General features: G+C 30.6%; 5 protein-coding genes and 1 pseudogene across 6 annotated transcripts; 3 read left to right on the top strand and 3 right to left on the bottom strand.

Moving 5' to 3' along the window:
- Nucleotides 1-61: 61 nt before the first annotated feature.
- On the top strand, nucleotides 62-2631 carry LOC148201234 (uncharacterized). Its single transcript, XM_088112145.1, has one exon. It carries the CDS (start codon nucleotides 348-350, stop codon nucleotides 2196-2198), a length of 1851 nt encoding a protein of 616 aa, XP_087968271.1. The 5' UTR covers nucleotides 62-347; the 3' UTR covers nucleotides 2199-2631.
- Nucleotides 2632-4939: 2308 nt separating this feature from the next.
- On the bottom strand, nucleotides 4940-7851 carry LOC148201233 (transcription elongation factor SPT4 homolog 2-like). The gene is made up of 6 exons (XM_088111741.1): nucleotides 7691-7851; nucleotides 6933-7036; nucleotides 6762-6853; nucleotides 6611-6666; nucleotides 5888-5949; nucleotides 4940-5138 (listed from the first exon to the last, which is right to left on the bottom strand). Exons 2-6 carry the CDS (start codon nucleotides 7020-7022, stop codon nucleotides 5088-5090), a joined length of 351 nt encoding a protein of 116 aa, XP_087967867.1. The 5' UTR covers nucleotides 7023-7036; nucleotides 7691-7851; the 3' UTR covers nucleotides 4940-5087.
- Nucleotides 7852-9157: 1306 nt separating this feature from the next.
- On the bottom strand, nucleotides 9158-12068 carry LOC148201232 (lysine-specific demethylase JMJ13-like). Its single transcript, XM_088113149.1, has 9 exons — nucleotides 11879-12068; nucleotides 11515-11671; nucleotides 11210-11429; nucleotides 10984-11037; nucleotides 10825-10904; nucleotides 10433-10710; nucleotides 9829-10227; nucleotides 9480-9658; nucleotides 9158-9370 (listed from the first exon to the last, which is right to left on the bottom strand). The coding sequence occupies exons 1-9, from the start codon at nucleotides 12066-12068 to the stop codon at nucleotides 9158-9160; spliced, it is 1770 nt and encodes a 589-aa protein (XP_087969275.1).
- A 3998-nt stretch (nucleotides 12069-16066) lies between these two features.
- LOC148201231 (peamaclein-like) lies at nucleotides 16067-16667 on the bottom strand. Its single transcript, XM_088114699.1, has 3 exons — nucleotides 16602-16667; nucleotides 16339-16369; nucleotides 16067-16248 (listed from the first exon to the last, which is right to left on the bottom strand). Exons 1-3 carry the CDS (start codon nucleotides 16665-16667, stop codon nucleotides 16067-16069), a joined length of 279 nt encoding a protein of 92 aa, XP_087970825.1.
- Nucleotides 16668-17487: 820 nt separating this feature from the next.
- LOC148201230 (peamaclein-like) lies at nucleotides 17488-18158 on the top strand. The gene is made up of 3 exons (XM_088113796.1): nucleotides 17488-17590; nucleotides 17800-17830; nucleotides 17921-18158. Exons 1-3 carry the CDS (start codon nucleotides 17525-17527, stop codon nucleotides 18100-18102), a joined length of 279 nt encoding a protein of 92 aa, XP_087969922.1. The 5' UTR covers nucleotides 17488-17524; the 3' UTR covers nucleotides 18103-18158.
- A 1494-nt stretch (nucleotides 18159-19652) lies between these two features.
- Nucleotides 19653-22700, top strand: LOC124821911 (chaperone protein dnaJ C76, chloroplastic-like; annotated as a pseudogene). Its single transcript, XR_015785457.1, has 4 exons — nucleotides 19653-20110; nucleotides 20921-21177; nucleotides 21607-21787; nucleotides 21916-22700. The product of XR_015785457.1 is annotated as a chaperone protein dnaJ C76, chloroplastic-like (transcript).
- Nucleotides 22701-24603: the final 1903 nt, after the last annotated feature.

Genomic DNA, 24603 nt, shown 5'->3' with positions numbered 1-24603 from the left:
CGTACGGTCTCATATTAGATTTTCTTAAAAGGCTAAGAATGGATATAAAAAGCAGAAGAGAAAGTTCCGAGTAAAATTTATTTTCAAGAAAATGTTGGTAGCAACTACTGAAGAATTGGAAAATAATCTCCAAAACAATCCAATTCTTGTTTTCATGAAACACCATAATCACCAAGTTGTCTTTCTCTATCCCCTCTGCAATCGAAGCCCAAATCAATGCTCCTCTTTGGCTAGGATAGTTTGGTCAACCGATTTTTGTTAACATGTTTCCAGAAATTGAAGGTGTTATTAATGGTTAAATAGATAAAAACATCGTTTGTTACAATAATCTAAGTTATCATTGAAACATGAAGAAGGAGTTATATCATTTACCATTCACTTTGTTGCCCCATCCCAAATCACCAAGCAGCAATGTTATTAGGTTAATATCCACGGTTGCTATCCACTCGGAAATAAAGCGCTGCAATCTCCTAATCTCTAGACTCTGCCAAAATGGCAAAATCAACAATGCACGCAAAGTGTTCGATGAAATTCCTGAAAGGGACAGTGGTCTGTGGACCACAATGATAAGTGGGTACTTGAAGTGTGGCATGATCAGGGAAGCCAGGAAGCTGTTTGATAGACTGGATGCCAAAAAGAATGTGGTCACTTGGACAGCCATGGTTAATGGGTACATCAGGCATAACCAAATTAAGGAAGCTGAGAGGTTGTTTTATGAGATGCCGGTGAGGAATGTTGTGTCTTGGAACACAATGATTGATGGGTATGCAAGGAATGGCCTCACCCAACAGGCTTTGGACTTGTTCAGGAGAATGCCGGAGAGGAATGTGGTTTCTTGGAATACACTCATTACGACTTTGGTGCAATGTGGGAGAGTTGATGATGCACAGAGGCTTTTTGATCAGATGAAGGAAAGGGATGTGGTTTCATGGACTACCATGGTTGCGGGTTTCTCAAAAAATGGGAGGGTTGAGGATGCTCGAGCACTCTTTGATCGGATGCCTGATAGGAATGTGGTTTCTTGGAATGCGATGATCACAGGCTATGCGCAAAATGGGAGGTTGGATGAGGCTCTGGATTTGTTTCAGAGAATGCCTGAGAGGAATATGCCTTCTTGGAATACCATGATCACGGGTTTCATTCAGAATGGGGAGTTAAATCGAGCAGAGAAGCTGTTTTGTGAAATGCCTGTGAAGAATGTCGTTACTTGGACCGCAATGATGACTGGGTATGTGCAACATGGGTTAAGTGAAGAAGCATTGAAGGCATTTAGCAAAATGCTGGATGCTGATGGGTTAAAACCCAACACTGGAACTTTTGTGACCGTTTTAGGAGCTTGTAGTGATTTAGCTGGTCTTACTGAGGGACAACAAATTCATCAAATGATAAGTAAAACAAATTTTCAGGATAGCACATGTGTTGTATCAGCGCTGATAAATATGTACTCAAAATGTGGTGAGTTGCGTATGGCTAGGAAGATGTTTGACGATGGGCTATTGAGGCAAAGGGACTTGATATCTTGGAACGGTATGATTGCTGCCTATGCACATCATGGGTATGGCAAGGAGGCAATTAATTTGTTTAAGGAAATGCAAGAATTAGGTGTCCCTGCCAATGATGTCACCTTTGTTGGACTTCTCACTGCTTGTAGTCACACTGGTTTAGTTGAGGAAGGACTTAAATACTTTGATGAAATCCTGAAAAACAGATCCATACAACTTAGAGAAAATCACTATGCATGTTTGATTGATCTTTGTGGTCGGGCAGGTAGGCTGAAAGAAGCTTTCAATATCATTGAGGGGCTTGGGGAGGAGGCTTCATTGACTGTTTGGGGAGCGCTCCTTGCTGGATGTAATGTACATGGAAATGCTGATATTGGGAAGCTTGTAGCAGAAAAAATTTTGAAAATTGATCCACAGAATGCTGGCACCTATTCATTACTTTCAAATATGTATGCTTCAGCAGGGAAATGGAAAGAAGCTGCCAATGTCAGAACGAAAATGAAGGACAAGGGATTAAAGAAGCAGCCAGGTTGTAGTTGGATTGAAGTTGGCAATTCAGTGCAAGTATTTGTAGTTGGTGATAAATCACATTTTCAATATGAGCTTTTGGGACATTTACTTGATGATTTACATACAAAAATGAAGAAGGACCGGGAAATGCCACGTGATGATTTATTAGTTAATGTGGAACTTTAGTAGTATGTTCAAATGGGTCCACAGAGTTAGTGGTTCAAATGGGTCAGTAAATACACATGATTTGTGATTACTGGCAAGCAAAGAAGAGGTTCCTCCAAAACGAATCTTGCAAAGGAATGTTCTCTTCCAAGAATTGATCAGAAATGAGGATGATTGCTTCGTTTTTAATTTCAAATGCAGTGCTACAATGTCGAGGTTGAGATAAGAAGTATGTAATTCTTTGTGAAATCTGAAATAAATAAATAAATGCAAAGTACGAATTTGTTTTAAATGCAACATAAATCTTTCTTGATGAAAAATACATCATTTTTCAGGGATGAGAAAACTTGTAACATTGATTTACGACCATCTATTTGCATCAATGTATGAACATACATTTATAGGTTCTCAATGTTTAGTTGATACATTATAATAGTTTCTCGATTTTTATTTTCTTAATTAGTTTTTAATTTTTGAAAAATTGATGTAATTTTGTCATTTTTTTTATCAGTAATATTAAAGATCTCGTAGAGTTTGTGATTTTATTTTTTAAAAGAATTGTTTATGTATGAAGTCAATATTAATGGTTGTGACACGTCTTATTCTCTTAATTTTAGTTATTACAATAAAAAATATTACAAGTAATAATGTGTAAATAATTTTATTATTATGAAAAATTATTTAAATTTTAAAAAATACTTATTAAAATATAAAAGAGTAAATATTTTTTAAACTGAATAATTATTTAAATTCAATATTTTTAAGATATTAAATGTATATTTAATAACATTTTTAAAAATGTATATTAAATAATTATTAAGATATAAATGTATATTAAATAATATTAAATTTTAAATTAGATTAGATTGGTTTTAAATTTAAAAATGTAATTTAAAAAAATTATGAATCAGATTTTGAAATCCATACTAAAGGAGATGCATAGTAATTTTAAGAAGAAAAATAAAAAATCAAAAAACATTTATGAAAATTAAAAGTGGAATAGTTGGAGGTGTGAGATTGTGGAGGTGAAAGTGAAAAGGGTAAAACACTCTTTTGGAAGCATTTCAAGTTGGGTAAAAAAATATGTCCCAATCCCGGAAACCATCTTTCAAATAGGTTAAGATTAGAGTTAAAACGAGTTTAGCTATACAAATAAACTTATGTCTTCTTTAATTTTCAAACCTACTTACTTTTCACAAATTCATAATTTAGTTACTCAAAAATCAAATTCTTTATATCATTATAATTAAGAAAATAATACTTTAATATCCTTTAAATAAAATATAACCACTTCAAAACTCAATTTAATAATATGTTAATATGTATTAAAATTTTAAATTAGAAATATGATTAATTATTCTTTTATTCTCCCTATTTGTAATAATTATTTAATGTTTTCTCTCAATCTCTTTTTAGATTAAATATGGTCTCAATATTTTTTAAATTGAGTAAATTCAATCTCTTCCATTAAATCAATATTAACTATTTTATTGGGTGATTGATATGATTTCTGCTAAGTCCTTTTTTTTCACTTTCTTTTTCTTTTTTCTCCATTTATGTTTTCTCGAATGAAATCTATAAAATTCATTTAAGATTTAATTTCTTTTGTTTAAAATTAATTTCTTCATAAACCAACCAACAAAACATAACACAAATCATCTAATGCCGAAACTTAAACAGCTAAAGCATCATGCAAGACAATTTAAACTCACAAGCTCGGATTTCATAATATGGTAATTTGAATTAACTGCTCTGCACCTCAATTTCATAGGACACAAAATGAAAAAAACAAAAAAAAAACATTGAATTTAGAGGAATAACTAAATTAACAAAAAGGGATGTGCGATTATAGAAGAATAAACGGACTTTTTCTTAAAGAATGAAGAAATAAATTTAAACAACGTTATTGTTATTTGTTATTATTATTATAAAAAATTAATAATAGCTTTTTGATGAATTATAAATAACTTACCGCCCTTATTATTAAGCCTATAATTGGAAATATACGAAACATTTACTGAATTTTAAGGTTTTGTTCTTTTCTTTTAAATTTCTTAATATTTATAACAATAATTTGATTATTGTTTTAATTATTTATTAATCACTGTTGTTAATATTTTTTTAAGGAGGGTCTAAGTGAGTTATTGTTATTTTTTTCTAATATATTTAATAAATAAATAACATTTTTAATAAACGATATTTTTCAAAAATGGTTTTTGAACATTTAAAAAACAAAAGTCGAACAAGGTAGAATTCAACTTTCTTAAATTGAAATATAGTTTCAGAAAAATAATTGTTAAACTGATTTATGTAACAATGAATTAAGTATTTTATAAAAATAGTTAGTTTTTTATTTTTAAAAAACTTGTATAAATATTTTTGGCAATAATTTTGGTTTTTCAAATGTAATTTGATCATTTTCAGCAATTATAACACTATTTTTTGAAAAAGACCCATATATTGATCCTTATTTTTATAGTTATGAGAAGCTTTTTGTTCCTGTTTTCTGGCTTCAACTCATCATGTGGATAAGAAGCAAACAATTTTAGAAGACCAAATTGACGGATCTACTTAAGCTATATTCTCAATTAAATTTCGGAGCTCTTTCATGAGCTTTCCATCCAAATGAACAAAAAATTTCTTCGTCATATTGATATTTTCCCATACATATTTATTATTCACTATTGACGTCTTCATTGTTGTTATTGTTACCTTTGGCATCGTGAGATTTTCCACATTCTTTTATTTATTTTACTTGGATATTGTTTTCAATGTAGTACCATTTTAATTCCAATAAATATCTCCAATTTTTACAGTATCATTGAAAAAAAAAAACGTAATAGTGCTCAGAATTCAAATCAAACATGGTCTCTATCTAAGTTAAAGGATGTCAGCCAATATTAACATGTTTCACAGACGTTTGGGAGGAACATACTGCACACGCTCGTCCTCGCATATAGCCTGTAAATAAATAAATAAAATTTATAAATAAACTTATCATTACATAATGTAACAAGTAATTCATTACTTAAATGGCCTCAATCTATACCAAAGAACTTGATCAAAATCCCAACTCCCCAGGAAACTGTATTGAACATAACCCAACTCAAGTCAGAGTTTCCCTTCCAATATTTTGGATTTAAAAGATGAGATTTTCAGCTAACAAAGCATTAAATCGCCATATCTTATAACACCCCACTATGTGCAATAGCTAAGTACACAGTCTACAAAAAAAGGTAGAGTTAAAATATGGTTGAAATGAAACACCTAGCAAGACATGCATGATGGAGAAGTAACTAACTATTTGAATGAGTTCAAATGATGAAGTGTATATAGTGAATCTTGCTTGGAGAGAAGGTTTGATGAAACCCCTAGCAAGAAATGCATGATGGAGTTTTTTAATTTGTTATCTTTTATCCATTAGCATTCATTTTATTTGAAACTACACCCTCCTCTGTTCCAACACTTGAACTTTATTCTACCAAAACTTGGAAGCAAGGTCTAGGATATATATATAGGATATATATTGTGACTGGATGAATTGACAAAGTCGATCAAGGTCTAGCATATATATGGTGAAGGGATGAATTGACATAGTCAATCATTGCCTAATACTGTACTAGAAAAGAATAACTATGAATCCCCTTTAAAAGCATATCATAATATATTTTGAAATCTATCACAAGTATTAGAAATAAAAATATGCAAACCTGCATTTCTTCTGGGAGTGCCTCTGAGACTGCAAGAGTATAAACACCAGAAGCGAATTTTCCTGCAACCCAAATTTTACCACTTAACGGCAATACAAGTTTTCAATTTAGATAGAAATTTAGTATCAAGCAAACAACAATGTAGAGAACACCCTCCATCATTATATTTGTTCCTATTCAAATACAAGTTCATGGGTTTTCAAATTATGTCTTAGATCTTGAAAATATGATTATAAAGTTAAAGAATGTGAAATAAAATGAAAAACTTAATAAAAAAATGTCATGATGCATATTCCAAAGAACTACTCCCATCTCATCATACTGTTGCTAAGAGAAAAAATGTTTTTTTTATCCCTTTGTCTTTCCATTACATTCGTTTTGATTATTTGTCTTTCAAAGATCGTTTGTCTTTTAAAAGAATATGAAATTATATCTTTTTCACCCGATTTTCACCTTGTTTATAGCCCTTTGGAATCAATAAAAAAATATTTTAAAAGTGAAAATAAAAAAATAGTTCAAAATTTGTCCTCAAAATCAAGTGATTGCTGTTCCCAGAAGACATCAACTCAAAAAATGATATAAAAGGACCAAAAAGAATCTTTTAAAAGTCAAAGGATCAAAAAGACAAGGGACCGAAAATATATTTAGTCTAACGAAAAAGAAAACTGAAAGGTACGGCAAGGAAAAATTGTGATCATTGCAACCAGAGATGAATGAACATACCAATGCGCAACCATCGGGCAGCCCAGCTGCGAGAGGGATCCATAACAGAAATGATCCTGTTGCATAATTAAATGGAAGAAGAAAATCAAAATGAGTACCCAAAAAAAAAAAGTGGAGGAGTTTGGACGAAAAACAATGGGCACCAACTAACCCATTAAAATTAGGAGTAGTGCATTCAACAACACGCTCATGATCTTCTTCCATCTTAAAGAACTGGCAGTTCTCACAGCCTGACTCTCGGAACTGTGAAACAACAGCAGAAATTATAAACAAATAAAAGAAAAACAAAAGTGAAACAAAAAATGTTAAAATGGTAAAAGACCTGATCATAGGTTTTGACAAGGCGGCAACGAAGACATGCCCTCAACTCATGGCCAAAGCTAGTAGGAATTTGTGCAGGTGCAATTGCCATTTTCTGTATGTTCACTGATAGACAGAGCAATAAAAAACTAGGGTGAGTTAAATAGAAAGAGTTAGGATTAGGCTAAAAGAAATTTCATTTCCACTGCAAATTATCAAAGTCAGTGCTCACAACCACTATCCACAGATCTACTACATGCAAATCTTTAGCCAAGTGGACTTTTTATTTTTCTTTTAGCCTATTCTCAACCAGAATAGAAGAAACGCCTAAGAGAGTAAACTGCTCATAACGTACAGTGAGCCTAGCTAATGATTTTCCAAGATGAAATCGCATGCACCCAACCTATCTACTGCATACAAATTTTCTCTTCAGAACACTAAGACTCGTGCTACGAAAATCTAGGTTAAGTGTTCAATTCTATTCCCATGATATATCAATTAATTATGTGGCAACCACTAATTCAAATACAGTATAAGGTGAAAGTAATCAACAGAAACTGCAATTAGGGCACAGCTGCAAGCTAGGTAGCAAAAATCCTTCTCAAAATATTTGCGAAGCCAAGACGGGTTATGGCGGAAGCATAACCAACCAAAAAAAATGCAAATGAAATGCAAAAATAATAAAAGACAAGCATATAAATTCAAATTCAAAATCAAAATCAAAGCATACCACACCAAGAGCAACATGAAAAAAAAAAGAGAGAGAGAAAGAGGACGAACCACGATACGTGGACGACGGGAAGACCCAAGGCCGGTGGAGCCGCTGCAAACGACGAATCAGGTGACGGCAACGGTGACACAACAGCAGGACGGCAGCAAGGCGTACGTGATTAAGTGAGAAGAATGATTTTTGATTAAGCGTGAGAATTGAGCGAGCATTATGTGGTGGAGAAGTGTAATTAAATAGATCTTATTATTTGATATCTTTAATAATTAGTTATTATATTATAAGATTTTATATTACTATATAAGATATTATATATTTTAAAGGTATTAAATAATTAATATTTATATTATATTAGATTATTTCTGAATATTTTTGAAAGTAATAAAAATTTGTCTGAAATATATTTTAGATTATTAATTTATAATTTCCTAACTCTGTTCCAGCAGTGTTTTAGATAAAGAAATTTGAAATATATTATCATATCTTGTTTTGTATTGACACAAAAGGGAAAAAAAATAGAGTAAAATATAAATATTTTTTTAATAATGAGATGACAGAAGAAAGTAGCTTCCTTTTAACATTCACACTTTCCGGAACCATTTTAAAATAATATAGTTCAAAATAAAGATTTCAGATAATATTAAAATTGCATTATGTGAAATTAGTTTTCAATTATTTTAGATTGATACCTCTACAATATCCCATGATAAACATTCTCGATAAAATAAAATAATGTTTTTGAAACGGTTTAAAATATCTATTTTCGAATAACTTAAAATATCTTTTGATTTAGAATCTTTTAAAATATTTTAACGGTTTTTTAATACCTCAAAAGCTTCTTATGTATCAAGCTTTCCCGAAGATCTTGAAAAACATTTTTTGGATAAAATACTGCAAAAGTTTTCAATTTTACTTGGTATGAATATTTTGAAATATATTTTAAATTATTTTAAGAATATTCTTAGTAATAAAAAAATCTTAGTATATCGAGTGTTATAGAATGACCCGTTCAAATTAGTTCAAATTTAATTTCAAATTATACATTCTAGATATTATTTAAAATTCTAAATATATTTCTTTAAAATATTCTGAAACTTTAAGTAAGGATAGATGTCAACTTTTAAGCCTAACTTAAAGTCGCAGTTACTTATAATATATAAATTCACTTTATTTTTAATCGACGTGGAAACAAAAATTATTTAAGGAAATAACACTAGAGTTAAAACTGATAAACATTTTATGCTAAACAAAGTTAAAAGAACAAAGACTATAATTCCTTGGTCGAGTTACAACATCAACAATGTTTGAGAACAATGACAATATTCTCAACATTTAGTGCATCCTGCTGCTAACGAATTTTAGAAATAATACTATATAGAAGAAATGAAAGGGCTAAACTGATACATAGTATGCAAATTTCAAATAATGTATGTTTCAACAAACGAATCAGGAGAAACCTGCATCAATAGTGGCTATCCCTGCGAATTCACTAAGAAGGTTTGTTGCAGGAATTCATAGGATCAATTTGATTTCCGTTTTCTCAAGTTATAAATGATTTCTGGCCTATTGGTACCCTTCACAGATGGAAGCACATTGTTTCTCCAATGCAGCATTCTTGTCTTGTTTTCAACACATTGCTTAATGCAGTCAGCTACTTGTGTTTTCGGTTTAGATGCTGCACATTGAGAATTAGCAGTTCCTCTCACACTATTTTCTTGCTGCCAAGGATCACCCTGCTTTCAGTTTTAATTTTTTAAAAAATGGAAATGAATTAGACCCCTTTAAGATTTTGAAGTGTCAATGCCAATCCATCAAAATGCCTTTACCAATTTTTCCTCATACCTCAAGATGTTTGATGCATTCATTTCTGTTACAGGAGAGTAAACTTGATACAGAGAATGATTCAGTGCAGCATTTTTTTTTCTGTTGAAAACTTTTGGCAGCTTCTTCCAGTTCCAAAATGTCATTCCTTATGAAAACAGAATAAAATCTTCCACACATACAAGCGTGTGGTGCAATGTCTACATGCCATAATAAACAGATCCAAAAAAAGAAACATGTCATCAGGAATCAGATCATCTTGTTCATAACAAACTGAAAGTTAACACATATCAAAGCATCATGAAGTCTATACATCTAAGATGTCACTGAAGTAACAATTCTCAAAATGAATATATTGATGATGTCTTACCATGGAAAAGACAAATTGGATGAGAAAAGCAGTACTTGCATAGCAGGTAAGCCACATAACAATCCCTGTGGCATATGCGGCATATCAGCAAACCTGATGTATTTGAATAACTTTGCAAGTTTCTTGAACTCTTCAGTCGCAAAAGGGATGTCATATAAAATTGCATAAGATGCAAGAAAGGCTGCACTATAGCTTTATAAGGTGCTGTGTCTTCTGGCTTGTTCTTGGAACTTCTGACTCTTGAGGAGGACTTGTAAACTAACATTGCCTCTTTACAAAGAAGTTCCTCATATGGAATTAAAGGCATCATTCTGAGAAGTGCATAACGCCTGCTGGCTGCTGCCCCAAATGGAAACCAGTCATCAGTGGCAAAATTTACTGCTTCTCCACAGTTAAAACCTATGATCAACAAAAAGAAGCAAATAATCAATAGAATTTAGACAGTCTTTCTCATGCATGGTGAGATTGTGTACTTTTATAGAAGTTACTTTAGAAGGTATACTTAAAACTATCTCTGATTAGTAAGAACATAAAATCTTTACCTCATCATGCCTGAAAATCAAACTCTAGTCAAATTCACACATACAAAGAGATTGAAGATTACCATGACTAAATCCAGCATGATATGCTCTAGGAAAGGTGATGATAAACTCTCCTGGTTTCTGTACAGCCTTGTAAACATCCACATCATGTTGTAACATAACATTTGGTGGGAACATGGTTGTTTTTTGTGCAAGAAACCAGAAAGCTCCATCCTCTCCATGTTTTGTTAAGATCTTATTGCAATACACGTGTTTTAATACGGTCTTTTCAAAATGAGGGGCTGCATAGCCAGGCACTCCATACCAAGTTTTACTTGCACCTGAGTGATGATAATTTATGCTGTGAAGAAGACAGAAATATGTATACATATATGTGTCAATATCTCAGGCAGGTTAAAGTTAAACAATGATCAATGGATAGGGAAGTGGAAAAGGAGACAGTGCTTAGATGTACCTGTACAAATAATGATCTTCTACATGCCATGCAAACATACTGAACAACATTCCAATGTAAAGCATAGGAGCAGTTATTCCCTAAAATTTAGAATTGGAATTAGAAAGAAGAAATTTTAACTTTTGAATTCATTTTTGGTTTCCAAGATTGCTTTCTTACGGGAATTTCCTTGTCAACTAAACGTAAGGATGACTGCAGCAGCCGTGAGAAATTCTGAAATCAAATGCAAAATGTTATAAAAGAAAAATACATGTATGAAAAATGTTACTGCAATCAACAATTAATACATTAACATCAGCAGACTCTAATTTTTGAGAAGTAATGACAATCAAAAATCTGTTTCAGGATGGAGATGTTAAAAGAGAACACTACAAAGAAAAACAACCTTCAAATTCCATTTGCTTATTCCAAGCTTGTCATCAGGATCACATGAAAAGGCACTACCTTCAACATTGACTCCATACTCAACTGTTCCCATCTCTCCATGCATCATCTCATGCCAGAACTCCTTTTCCACACATGAAGAAGAAAGACCTCCAGAACAGTGAAATCTACTGAAAAATGTCTTGTTTGCAAGAGCCTCAAATTCATGATATGTATATTTTCTGGTTGAAACAGTAACAACAAACACTTATTCTATTTTGCATAAATTAAGCAGCACAAAAGCTTAAAAGCATGATATTATTTCACCTGCCACTCATAGAAAAGGTTATTGTTTCCTTCTCACTCCATTTAGACAGACGAAGAGGCTGTAAGTTTGTTTCAAACTTGAAATCCTTTTTCTCTTTCATTAAGACAAAAGCAGCTGGGTTAGAGGCTGCAATTGGAGAAACAATCTTGCATATACCTGAAATATGACAATGAAACAATAATCTTGCAAGTAAAATCAGAAGACAAAAGAAAAGCAGAAAGTAACTGCTATATTTAGATATTTCTGAACTGCTTGAAAAAATAACTTTGGTTTAAACCTGTAAACTTTTCAATTGAAGATGAAGCCTTACTCTATAAACACTATAAACTTAAAGAAAAAGATCCATAACCTACTATCACATACCATATTTAGAAGCCTCAGGAGCTATTTTCTGCAGAAAAACTAAAGGATGGTCAAACTCATGCTCTGATGGGTAGTATGTTGGACAATCTGGAATCCTTTTGGTCCATTCTAGATCAGCCAAATCGTATTTGGTCAGTTTGTTGGTTCCATGTCTGGTTGTTGGCTGAGTAATTGAACTTTTACTAGTCATTGTTCTTCCTCTTCTTCCACATCTGAAAACTTTTGGTGCACCCATTTTATTTGGTCTTTTTACATATCAAAGATTACTAGCATCTAATTCTTCTTCATTGCAGGCCTTTTCTCCAGCCTAAAATATAATATACAATTATTAGGTAAATTTGACATTAAGCACTATAAAGTTCACTTGATTGTAACAGTGAAGCAAACATGACAAAATCGGAGAAATTAACTTTGTTTATTATAGAAAGATTTCATGAGATTATCTACATAAAGTGGATGTGAAAAAAGAGTTCCCTTAATCAATTTCCAACAACTTCACAACTACTGCAGTATTTTGAAACATTTTACTTTAATTCTGGATTCCTTTTCAAACAATTCTTGAGTAATAATGGTATATTATTATAAGATTGTTTCTTCAAAATGTCCATGATACCACCCTTAAAAGGTGAGTTATAACATCACCCAGAAAATCAAAATAATCTTGAAAATCTTGTAGAAATCTGGCATTCAAAACAGGCTTTTAATGGTTGATGCTTGCCTTATTCAATGATACAAAGAAGAATTGATGAGAGGGGTTGCAAAAAGAAGAAAGACTAATCTTTATTATGACTAAATAGAATAAAATTCTTCATTAATATTTTCCTCTAGAACAGGCTGAATGTAAATCAATGTTCTTAAGTACAAACAAATCTTGTATGATTTTCTGTCATATGTTGGGTACAATACATGACAATAAACTTCAGTGCTTCAAACAAAATATTAGATCATCTTCCAGTTCTTAGTGAGTTAAAACCAATACAATACTAAGTAAGTTCCCACCAGTGAATATATATTTTCAACTTACTAATCCAAAACTGGTAAATTGGTACATGATATCATCATCATCATCATCCTAATAAGAAAATAAGAATATTAATCAGGATTAAATACACAATCGTATCATAATTTATACACTATTATGAATAGCCAAATATGGTGACACATGGTTGTAAACCTAATGATAATCTACAAGTATCTTTGTATGCATGGATGACAGATGACAGATGACAGATTTTTACATTTGTTCCCTTTTTCTTGTTCATGTGTTATGCAAAAACCAAAATGGTAGAATGAAGATTCTGTGTTAATGTGGATACAATAGTAGATATATGGCGGAACAAGTTTCTGGAAACTAAAACGTTAACAGTTAACAACAACAGTATACTTTGTAGTGTTTCAAAATCTGTTGTAACTGTCTGTCTGATAACTTCTTTATCTTTTTTGTCCATGTTATTTGTTAACTTTCAAAAATTTACTAACACAATCATCTATACCTATGTATAAATGTTTCTATTGTGTTGTTCACTTTTTTTTTCACTAGTATCATTTTGTTTAAATTTAACTTATTTTTTAAATTTAATCATTTTTTATATTTAACTATTTTTTAAATTAAGTAAATAAAATTAATTTACAAAATAAATAAAAATTATTTATAATTAAATTGTAAAAATTATTTATATTTAATTTAATAATTATAATTTTATTATTTTGTTATAAAAAAAAGTAAATACACATTGTGGGCATGTGTTTTTACTAGTTTAAATATAAAAAATTACTCTCAACATTTACTAATACTTAATAGTTACAAAGTGAATATAAAAAAAATTAACTTAAAAAAAGAATATTGAATTGTTAGAAAAAAAAAATACCCCAAATATGTTAAAGACTATATTCTCTTACACTCATGCATCTTTTCTAAATGTAGGACCTGATTATTACATAATTGATTTGGAATTTCCAAATTTTGTTATGTCCATCTTTGCTATTTTCTAATGTAAATTTTGTTTTGTTTTTGAATAAATCTTATACCTATAAAATCAAGTTTTGAATAATCATCCGCTTATAAAATAAAAAAAGTCAACGACATAATTGTATAAATATACCCATAACATTATTCAAGGAGTTTCCTTTTAACTACTCTTTTCCTGTACTCAAATTCTTTCAATTTTGTCCAGTTAGGTACTGTTTTTCAAACTCCACAAAAACAAATTCATCTAAACAATAAAATAATACATATAATAAAATTATAAAACCAGTACACAAACACAAGTAGCCCTCGTTACTCTGACTAGAACCGAGTTCCACTCACTCTTGGTTGCACAATATTTTTCACCACTATCCCTAGACACTCCCGACATTTTTCTGATGCATTGTCTAGTTGAGTTTTACCCATTCTTGATTTTCACTAGACGAACTCGTCTAGCTACCGTTTAACCCAAAGATAAACGTAAAGTGTTTGAATTCTCTTCAGAATTTACAATCAATCACATTTTGTACAAGTCCTTAGACCGTTACTCTCGTAGAGAGAATATGTATATAATACAATTCAATCTAACAGATTTTCATAAATTTTCTTTCTTCTTACAAATGTAAGCTTATAATTCAATGAAGTTTGAGAGTATTTCCTTTCTCTTTTGAGCTTTTCTTTTCCTCATAGATATTTTTTTTGTATTTGTGTGCTTATTCTCTTGCTCTTTTCTTTGACATTTTTCAATATATAGGCTTCAAGAAAATGTTCGTTACTTTGCTTTGATCTTTAGATCTTCTTAGCCTTGTCGTAGGTAGCAGCCGTTGGTTAAACTCAACTTGTTAGAACAAACATGTTTTTTCAGTTCTTTATCAAAAGTAGGTTGTACAAACTTTTTAGCGCGACTTTTGATAGAGTGAACATTCTGTGAATGTCTTGTTTGTCTCTAACATTCACTTTTAATTTGTATAGGATGAAGCAGGTGAATGCATGTAACAGGTAATCTGCACAAAGTAGAGTAGATATGTATGCAACATATATGTCTTTTCTCTTACACTTTTTGTTGTTTTTAAATGTTAAGCATTTAATGGCATTTAAAGCATGTTCAGAACAATAAAATGCTTTTCATGTTTTCTATCGTTAAGGTAGGATTTTGTCATTTAAGTTATTCAGTAAGATACCATTTAAGTTCTTCAGTAAGATACCAAGCATTTGATGAAGGAGATCGTTTGGCATATGGTATCGTCTAACCTATATACGTTTCTTTAAGTTATTTCTGTTTCGTTCAAAACACGTTTAGCAATGTATCTTTGAACACAAGTTTTAAGAACATCGTTTAAGAATTTTAGTGTAGATTCCAAAAATCTTTTTACACTTTCATCTATCAAGATATATTGAGAGTTTGTTTGATCATCCCTTAGCAATGTATAACATGAGTTGCATTCAGCAAGACTCTCATTGACACATTAAATAAGGAAACTATTTAGTGGTGTGTTTGTTCAAGTATTGTTGTGTTTATTGAAGTTTTCCTCAAGGTATTTAAATTTTGCAAAGTTTTTTCAAAAACCACTTATATTTTAGCTATATTGTTTTTCTGATGATAACACTTTGTCATATACTCATTTCTTTTATTGTTGTTTATTAAACTTTAAAACATATAAAGACGTTTAGACAATTTAGTCTTATAGACGATCTTGTCTTAACATAAAATCCATGATCAATATAACAAAGCTTTGATTCCATGTTATGAAAGGTCAAACAAGGAAGAGGTAAAAAGAAAGATAACATATAAAGAAGATATTATTACTAATTGAAAAAGAACACAAAAGAAATATAAAAACAAAATAAATAAAAAATTCCATTTTTCAATTACATGAATAGATCTAATACATATTATCAATTTCGTGAGACTATATAAAATAACTTTTTGAATTTTTATATTTTTTCACTAACTTTTATTATCTCCTTGAATATATATTAGTTTGAGATTTTGTAAACATTAAACTGACAATGTATTAGTTAAACAAAGCTAACCAAATGTATTAGATGAATTGTTGTAACTTTATAGACATGAGTTTTTGTATAATCTCGCGAAATCAAACGTATATCTGTGTTATCGATTTATACTCTTGGTGAACGGAATGTGTGAAATAATTAAAAGAAGATGAGATGAAAGAACAAAAGAAATTGTTGGTGAATAAGAATATTATATTGAAGTTGAATTAGGGACACTTAGGTGTTCCATTCTTGGTTTTCCAGTTGTTATAACATGAACATTCTTCCTTGTTACCATAGGTTCCAGACGGAACACATAAACATTTTTTACAACACAAATTACAGTAGTTGAAACACATCTTCTGAGCTACACTCTTTGAACAACGATAATCGCATTTCCTCGAACATTCTGAAATCATTCATGTAACAAATTTCAATTCATAAGATTCAATTTAAATTGTAATTTATCATCTGTCAAAAATTTCATCAAAACAAATACCTTTTAGTGTAACAGATCCTTTGTCACCACACTGTACATGTACAATAGAGAAACTTTATAAGCAACATTTTCCTATATACCAATAATCTTAAAAGACTTTGAAATATAGATATATATTAAGAAATAAAGTTTAAGTATATCTCAATTTGATAAAATTAAATTATAAAATAAAATTCATACCTATTTATATAGTTTGAATTGACTTTTTAATAAATATGAAACTTTCAAAATAATATAAAAGGAAACATAAAAATATGACTTACATAAGCTAGTTGAGTGACAAAAGCCATGGTGAAAAGAAAAATAAAGATGCACACAAAGTTAGTCATATTATTTGACTTAAGAAATATTTTTCCAAAATGAAACAAAATTTAAGTGAGTCAAAAGCCACATAAACAGACGATTATATAGACAAATATCCTCACTCTATTTCAATTTGATAATTATGATTTTTGTATCTATTCACGTTAATATATTCATGTCAACTCATCTAAGTAAACTAAATAAATATTCATAGACTATTGTCTAGATGGAGTTTACCCACTTCTTATTATCTATTCTTACACCACTCCTAATCTCCTAGATAACACATCTAGTTCCAATTTAGCTTCTTTAAGATTTAACCGAGTATTCTCACCATTCCTGTTAAAGGTGCTCCAACGCTCAAGTCAGTAAAATGACCGAACAGTTATAACAAAAGATGCAGGTAATGCATAATATGAAGTGTGTTCAATCTCGTCTGAAGTCATACCTGAGACCTTAATTTATACTATAGTTGTGATGAGCTTATGGACTTTTACCTTTCACTGGCCTAATATCGGCCCAATGACACCTTAACCTGCATTAGAGTGTTAATGAGTTATATTGAAAAAAAAAAATTACCTTGAAAATATATATTTATATGAACAACAACAAAATATTAATTAACTATTTGTGTTATAAGATCATTGACTTGGATTAAAAAGTTATAAAATAGGATACGAAGAGGTATACTTAATAAAGAAGGTAAAACATTGAATATCTATTTAACTATCCATTAATGAGATGACACTAATATATTAATGTGAATAGAGACAAAATGCATAATTATCAAATTGAATTAGGAGGGTCTAGGCTTATATAACTCATCCACCTCCATAGTCTTTTGACTATTCATTCTCTTATAAGATCTCTCTACTCAAGCATTATGACTAAATTTATATACGTCTTTATTTTCTTTCTGGTCATGACTTTTGTTACGCACATCGCTTATGTTAGTCATGTTTATGTTTCTTTTTATACTTTTAGAAACAAAGCCAATTAACAATATAAAGTATATGCAAATTTCATCTTGTAAATTAATTTTGTGAGATTGATTTATGCTTAAAAGTTCATTTCTTAACATATACTTATATTTCTAAGTCTTTTAAGAGTATTGGTACAACATATGAAAGTGTTGCTTATAAATTTTTTCTCTTGTAGGGTGGTAGCGAAGGATCTCTTACACCAAAAGGTATTTGTTTTGATGAAATTTTCAAAAGATGATAAATTAGGATTTAAATTGAATATTATGAATTGAAATGTGTTACATGAATTATTTCAGAATGTCCAGGAAAATGTGACTATCGTTGTTCAAAGACTTGGGTTAAGAAGAGGTGTCTCACCTACTGTAATTTGTGTTGTAAAAAATGTTTATGTGTTCCGTCTGGAACTTACGGTAACAAGAAAGAATGTCCATGTTATAACAACTGGAAATCCAAAAATGGAAAACCAAAGTGCCCTTGATTCAACTTCAATATAACATTCTTCTTCACCAATAAACTTTTTTTTTTCTTTCTCAACTTTTATTTCTTTCATACTCATCTTTTTCTAATTCATTCACTCATTTCATTCATCAAGAATGTAGATTGACAACACAAATATATCTTTGATTTTGTGATATTATACAAAACTCGTGTATTTGTAACATTATGACAATTCATCTAATACACTTGGTCTGCATTTTAACTAATAGAATATCAGTTTAATGTTTACAAAATGTCAAACTAGAGATTTTCAAGTTGGTTTCCCAGTTTTATTTTTACTCATTTGGATCTCATTTGAAAAATTAATATAATTTGATCATTTTCTTGTGTATTGCAATAAAATTACATATATGTCATGTGTTAATTCCTGTTTCTTTCTGTTTTTCTTTAATTTTTTTTTAAATCTTCACTTGTGATAGTGCGATGTTGTAATCACAGTGTCACGTATGATATTTTTTATTATCTTATATTTATTTTAATCTTTATATTTGTTATTTTTTATTATCTTATATTTATTTTAATCTTTATATTTGTTATTTTGGTTCAATTCAGTTTTACTTTAAAATAGAATAATTTTGTCCCTTTCTAAATTAAAATCAAATTTAATTTGTATATAATGTTATAATAACTGTTTTATTAACATTACATTTTTATTAAATATTTTGGAATTATTTTTAAATCAATTCATAGAAATTATTAAATGTTATACTGCTAATTTATTTTATAAATTTATACTATTATTTGGAATATGAATTCAAATAAAAAATAATATTAAAGTATGGTGTAATAAAATATCAATATAAATAAATTTAAAATTAAAAAAATTTAATGTAAAATATAAATTAAATAAACTTAATTTTTTAAATATTTTATTAGCTCTTTTTATAACTAGATTCGTTGATAATAAGTAGAGTAACAAAATGAAAAATTACATATAAAAGATTCAATCTTAAATCAAATAATTATATTTTTAATAATAAAGTTAGAGTTAGTTTAAAAATAATTTTAAAAATATTTATTATAAATATCATTATAACATTTGTATAAAATTAAATTTGATTTTAATTTAAAAAAACAGAATTATTTTATTTAAAAAATTAAACAATATAATAAATATATATACTGAATTGAATATATGAGAATGAAACTTAATTTCGATACTAATACGTGATATTACTATTATCATATTACACAAAATTATTAACTGACACGTGAATAATGTTTTTAAATTACAAAATAAAAAATATAAAACAAAAATGACACATGACATATATAATATTATTACTACATTACTAACAAATGACCAAATTACATTAATACTTTAAAAGTTTAGATTTAATATTAAAAGACAAAAACATATTTAATATTTAAAACAAATTTAGAAAATGAAATCTTAAAAGATCTACTTTATGTTGAAATATAAGTATCTTGCATCCTTTTCAGGAAAAGTTACATGAGAATGCAAAATATCTTGCATGGTTCGCTGTCGTGGGTCATGTTCTTATATTACAGTACCAAAGTTTTCAAACTCTACGATATGATACGATGATGTCTTATCCTCTTTCCTTGCCTTGTTCTTCTCACACTCATTCTTCCCTCAACACCAACATCGCCATGAACATGGCGACTGCTTCATCTGCATCTGCATCTCTATGCTTTCCTTCACACATCATCAAAAAACCACTGGGATCTTCAAGCCTCCACAAGTCTTTTGCCAAGTCTAATGCATCCACCTCCACCCTCACATGCAAGGCTCATCATCATCATCATCATCATCATCATCATCATCGGTGATAGACTTTGACTTGTATGAGCTTCTGGGCATAGACAGCTCGTGTGATCAGTCAGAGGTGAAAGTGGCATATCGCAATCTTCAGAAGCGCTGCCACCCTGACATTGCTGGCCCTTCTGGTCATGACATGGCCATCATACTTAATGAAGCTTATTCCATTCTCTCTGACCCAAATGCACGCCATGCCTATGATAAGGTTTTTTCTCTTCTACAGTTCATGTTGAGGTTAATATATTGTGTCAATAAATCAATTTGATCCGTCTTCTACAATTGAGTCCAAGTTTAGATTCACAAACTGTTCAATCGAAATTTCGAACTGGGTAAGGACATAGTTCCACACGAACATCCTCCTAGCTTCAATTCCCTCAAATTCTAGGATTTCTTCTTTGAGGGAATTCAATAAAGCCAAATCTTTCATTACTCATCTCGTGTTATGACGTTCCTGTCAATTCATCACTTGTGTTTCTATGACTAATTGATCTTTTCTTCTATCCAATTCAAGTTTTAGGAGCAGTTTGGATGAGCAAAGGTTGTTGATTTTTACAACAATTATCATAAAAGTCATAATTTTGTGGTTTTTATGACAAAAGTTAGAAGAGATTTTTCGAGAAAGCTAAGGAGCTTGTTGATTTTTACAACAATTATCACAAAGTCATAATTTTGATTGATTAATAGTTTGAGTCAAAGGAAATTAAACTCTTATGGTTGTCTGTTAATCTGAACATACACCAGAAATTTGACTCATTTTGTCTGGTGTTTTTTTCCTTTGAAGTGTTTGTTCAGGAGTTTATCAAAATTGGGGCTTACTCCATTTCTGGTCTTTGATTATAAAATAGTATTTGGGTCGGGAGATGGATACACTGCTTGTCTCATGAGACAAAGAAAAGCAGAAAATCATGAAATACTGCGTTTGAACTGACAGAATGTGTCAGTGAGTCCATGTTTTTGGATAGTGTTTCAATTTGTTTGGGTTGGTTGTTTATTCAAGAGTGTTCATGTGGTGCAGGAGCAAGCAAAGAGTTCAGAATTCAAAGGCTTCACTGGCAGACCCATATACTCGGTTTGGTGTGGATCAGAAAGTGAGCAGCGAGCAATATTTGTAGACGAGATCAAATGTGTTGGTTGCCTGAAATGTGCACTGTTAGCTGAAAAGACTTTTGCTGTTGAATCAGTTTATGGAAGAGCAAGAGTTGTTGCTCAGTGGGCTGATTCCCCACAAAAAATTGATGAGGCAATAGAATCTTGCCCTGTCAATTGCATTTCGTAAGTCTGTATGTACTATTCTATATTTGGCTTCATATTTTGGGAATTTTATGTAGTGTTCTACTTCGGTCACCGAGACAAACCATGAGCTCTGATATCATTGTTAGATCTATCGAGAAGGGGTTCACTGAAAGATACAAACACCAATGATCTAACCATATAAAGGATTGACATCACTCTCTATCCAAAACTTAAGACAATGGATTAATGGATCTTTCATCCTTATATAATGCTTTACTTTCTCATTTCTATCCAATGTTGGACTTAGACACACTTGGATTTCAACAAATTCACGTAGTCAATCTCAATTATTAGGAAAAGCTTTTGTTGTTTTGTTGTTAATATGGAAAGTATCTTGGTCAGGAGTTTTTAAATCATGATTCTCCCTTTTCCATTTTACATGTGACTAATCATTCTTCTGCTTTATAGAGTTGTTGAGAGGTCCAACCTTGCAGCTTTGGAGTTCTTGATGTCCAAGCAACCACGTGGCAATGTAAGAGTAGGTGCAGCTCATACAGCAGGAGCTCGTGTTGCTAACATATTTGTAGACGTGGAGAAGTTTCAGACTAGATTCCAGGAATCAAAGGAAAAAGCTTCTAAGTATTCTAAGGTTAGTTTGAAATGAGAGAGCAAGAAAGACATGACAAAATTGTTTTCATTATGCAAAACTTCCATACTTGCATTCTTAACTCAGTATTCATTCTCCATTGTGGATTAACTTGAGTACATTTCTCACAGGAAACAGACCTCCAAAGAGAATCAAGAATGTCAGCAATTCAAGCAATAAGATCAATTTCCAATTGGTTATACTGGCAAACACCTAGCTCAACAAGTGGCTCATCAAAATCTGAAAAAAGCATGACAAGAGTTGTCTATAAATTGCCTGAACCAGATATCAGCAAGCTCAGAGACGCAGCTGCAAGGAAGAAAGTCAGAGAAAGGACAAGGACCAAACATCAAGCCCCATTAAATAGTATTCATCCAGAGGATTATTGGACTCCTTCAACTCATGTTCTTCCTTCTTCAACTACAACTACTGCTACTCCAACCCCACCTAAGAAGCCTTCAGTTACCACTAAAGGACAGAAAAACACAAAGGAAAGTGATCATGAATCATATGAGAATCAAAATAGCCCTATTAGATGGGGACTACCAATGGTTACTGCATTGACTGCAGTGGTTACAGTTCATGTACAGACACTTGGGTCAACACATGAGTTGCAAGAACATGTGGGTGGTTCTCTTGCTCTGGATATTGTTAATAGCTCTTGGTTGCAGGGCATGCTGGCAGCAGCTACATGGTACATGATTGGAATGGCAATTACAGAACTTTTGGTCTTAATTGGAAGTAAAAATAGATAGAAGTACATATTAGGTACTTTAAAGTTTAGTAGCAAAGATATAGATACAAGTAATAAGGTGTAAGGTATATAAAATTGCACATGAATCACAGTAGATTATGTATAACAATCTCTCACTCTGTTCAGCACAAGAATTAGGAAATGCTATCCCATTTTCTTTCACTCTGTTATGTATTTTCGAAGAAAAATTGTTATGCTATTTTAAAATTCTAGTACAACATTTACTACTTTTTTAAAAGATTTCTATAGATTATCCTTGATCAACTTGCAAGAACTTCACTACTACCGCACTATTTTGAACCATTTTACTTTCATTCTGGATTCTTTTCTTTTCCAAACAAATCTTGAGTAATAACGGAAGAAAATATTGTTTCTTCAAAATGGCCATAAACGCAGTATTTAATTTACTATGACTTTTATTCACAATAATAAATTAAAACTATTACGGTCTCTTATTTATCTCACGATGTTAAAGGATATATCATATTTTTAGTTGAGCAATTTTACAATTTTAGTAAATAAAAAGATTTAAGTACATATATTATTGTAATAGAATAAAAAATGTAAATACTGTGTTTTCATTAGTTCAAAGTCAATGCAATGGTGTACTTTTTGTTTAAATTAAAATTAATAACTGTCTCGCATATTAAAATTATTTATTAAAATTTTGAAACAATTGAACTGTTCTTCATTCAATTGTATATAGTAGAAAAAAATATCAAAAAGAATTAAATTGTCAATACATATTTATAATAGACAGCCAGTTCAAAATTTAAATTGTTAAAGAATCATAATTAGAAGAATTAAACCCTTTCGGCCTGCTTAAAAATCATTGTTTGAGTGTTAACCAAATGGCATGTATGAAAATTGAAAATGAGTTATTCAAACGACACTAGTGTTTGGCGAAAGACAAATACGATTTCCCAGTGTTTAAAGTTTAACATGGTGTTCACAAATAAGCCGAAATGAATAGAATGTGATAAAAAGACGACAAGAGAAATAAAATAGTATTTTATTCCAGATCAAATTGTGTACTATCATTGATATGATTTGGAATACCATCTGAATTCATCCTTGTTAGTTCCCACGGATAATTCTACTAAGATTTCATTCTTGACAAAAAGCCCATGGAAATAATTGATATTGTGGAAAACCTAGGAAAAACTGCAATTGCTGTTGCATACAATTCACAGACCCTCAAGACTAAAGATAAAGCTGCTATAGAAATTGCATTCACAGGGTCCCAATATTGACAAATGCGATTGGGAGATAATTTCATTACAGGTCCTTCACTATTTTTCAAGTAGGGGCAGAGGCGAGTACATAACTAAACACTGTGAGTGACATTGGACAGACATTTATCAACTTCTGGTGTCATCTACCCTTAACACTGACATATAAAAGTATATTGTGTTTGGGGGAAAAAGTCAATTATTACTCGATGAAAAGTTTATTGTTACAGTTTGCAAGCTAAAGTTCCCATTTTTCCAGATCCAAGCCTGTAGTTTTGCTTATAATTGGATTGTGTTTCAATTGGTTTTCAAAATCCAGGGATGTAAACCAAATACCACTTGACTTCTAGTTGCTATAATTGGCTTTCTGCACACTTCCTCGTGTGCCTATTATAAGCCCAAAAGTTGAATTCAACATATCAACAACCCTGATTAAACTATAGAATGCAAAAACTATATCCAATCTAAATTCAGAATCAATTCCTCTACAGAAAACTAAGCACCTAAAAACGTTATTCAAGATAATTCAATGTGAAAACAAACACTCATTCAAGACCAAATAATTATTGAAACAACACTATTCAGAAAATGACAAGAGTAATCTCACATCATTAAGGTGGAAGTTCAATCAAATGACATGTTAGCCAAGCTAGACAAATGAATTAGGTTTGTTAGATAAAAGTCTAATAATAGAAAAGTAGAGACTAGTAACTCTGAACAGTGATATTTCATTAGAATTAAAACACAAACAATGTTTATAATTACCAACATAAAATAAATATAATGGAAGGAAAGAGTTTATAGTAGCCTAGGATGAAGGCGCAATGAACTTC

This window comes from Vigna umbellata, chromosome 4 (genome assembly GCF_029865625.1).
Source record: "Vigna umbellata cultivar VRB3 chromosome 4, Vumbellata_1.0, whole genome shotgun sequence".
In the NCBI taxonomy this organism is placed as follows: Eukaryota; Viridiplantae; Streptophyta; class Magnoliopsida; order Fabales; family Fabaceae; genus Vigna; species Vigna umbellata.
Note: the sequence above shows the minus strand (reverse complement) of the source record. Positions and strands in the feature narration are given on the sequence as shown.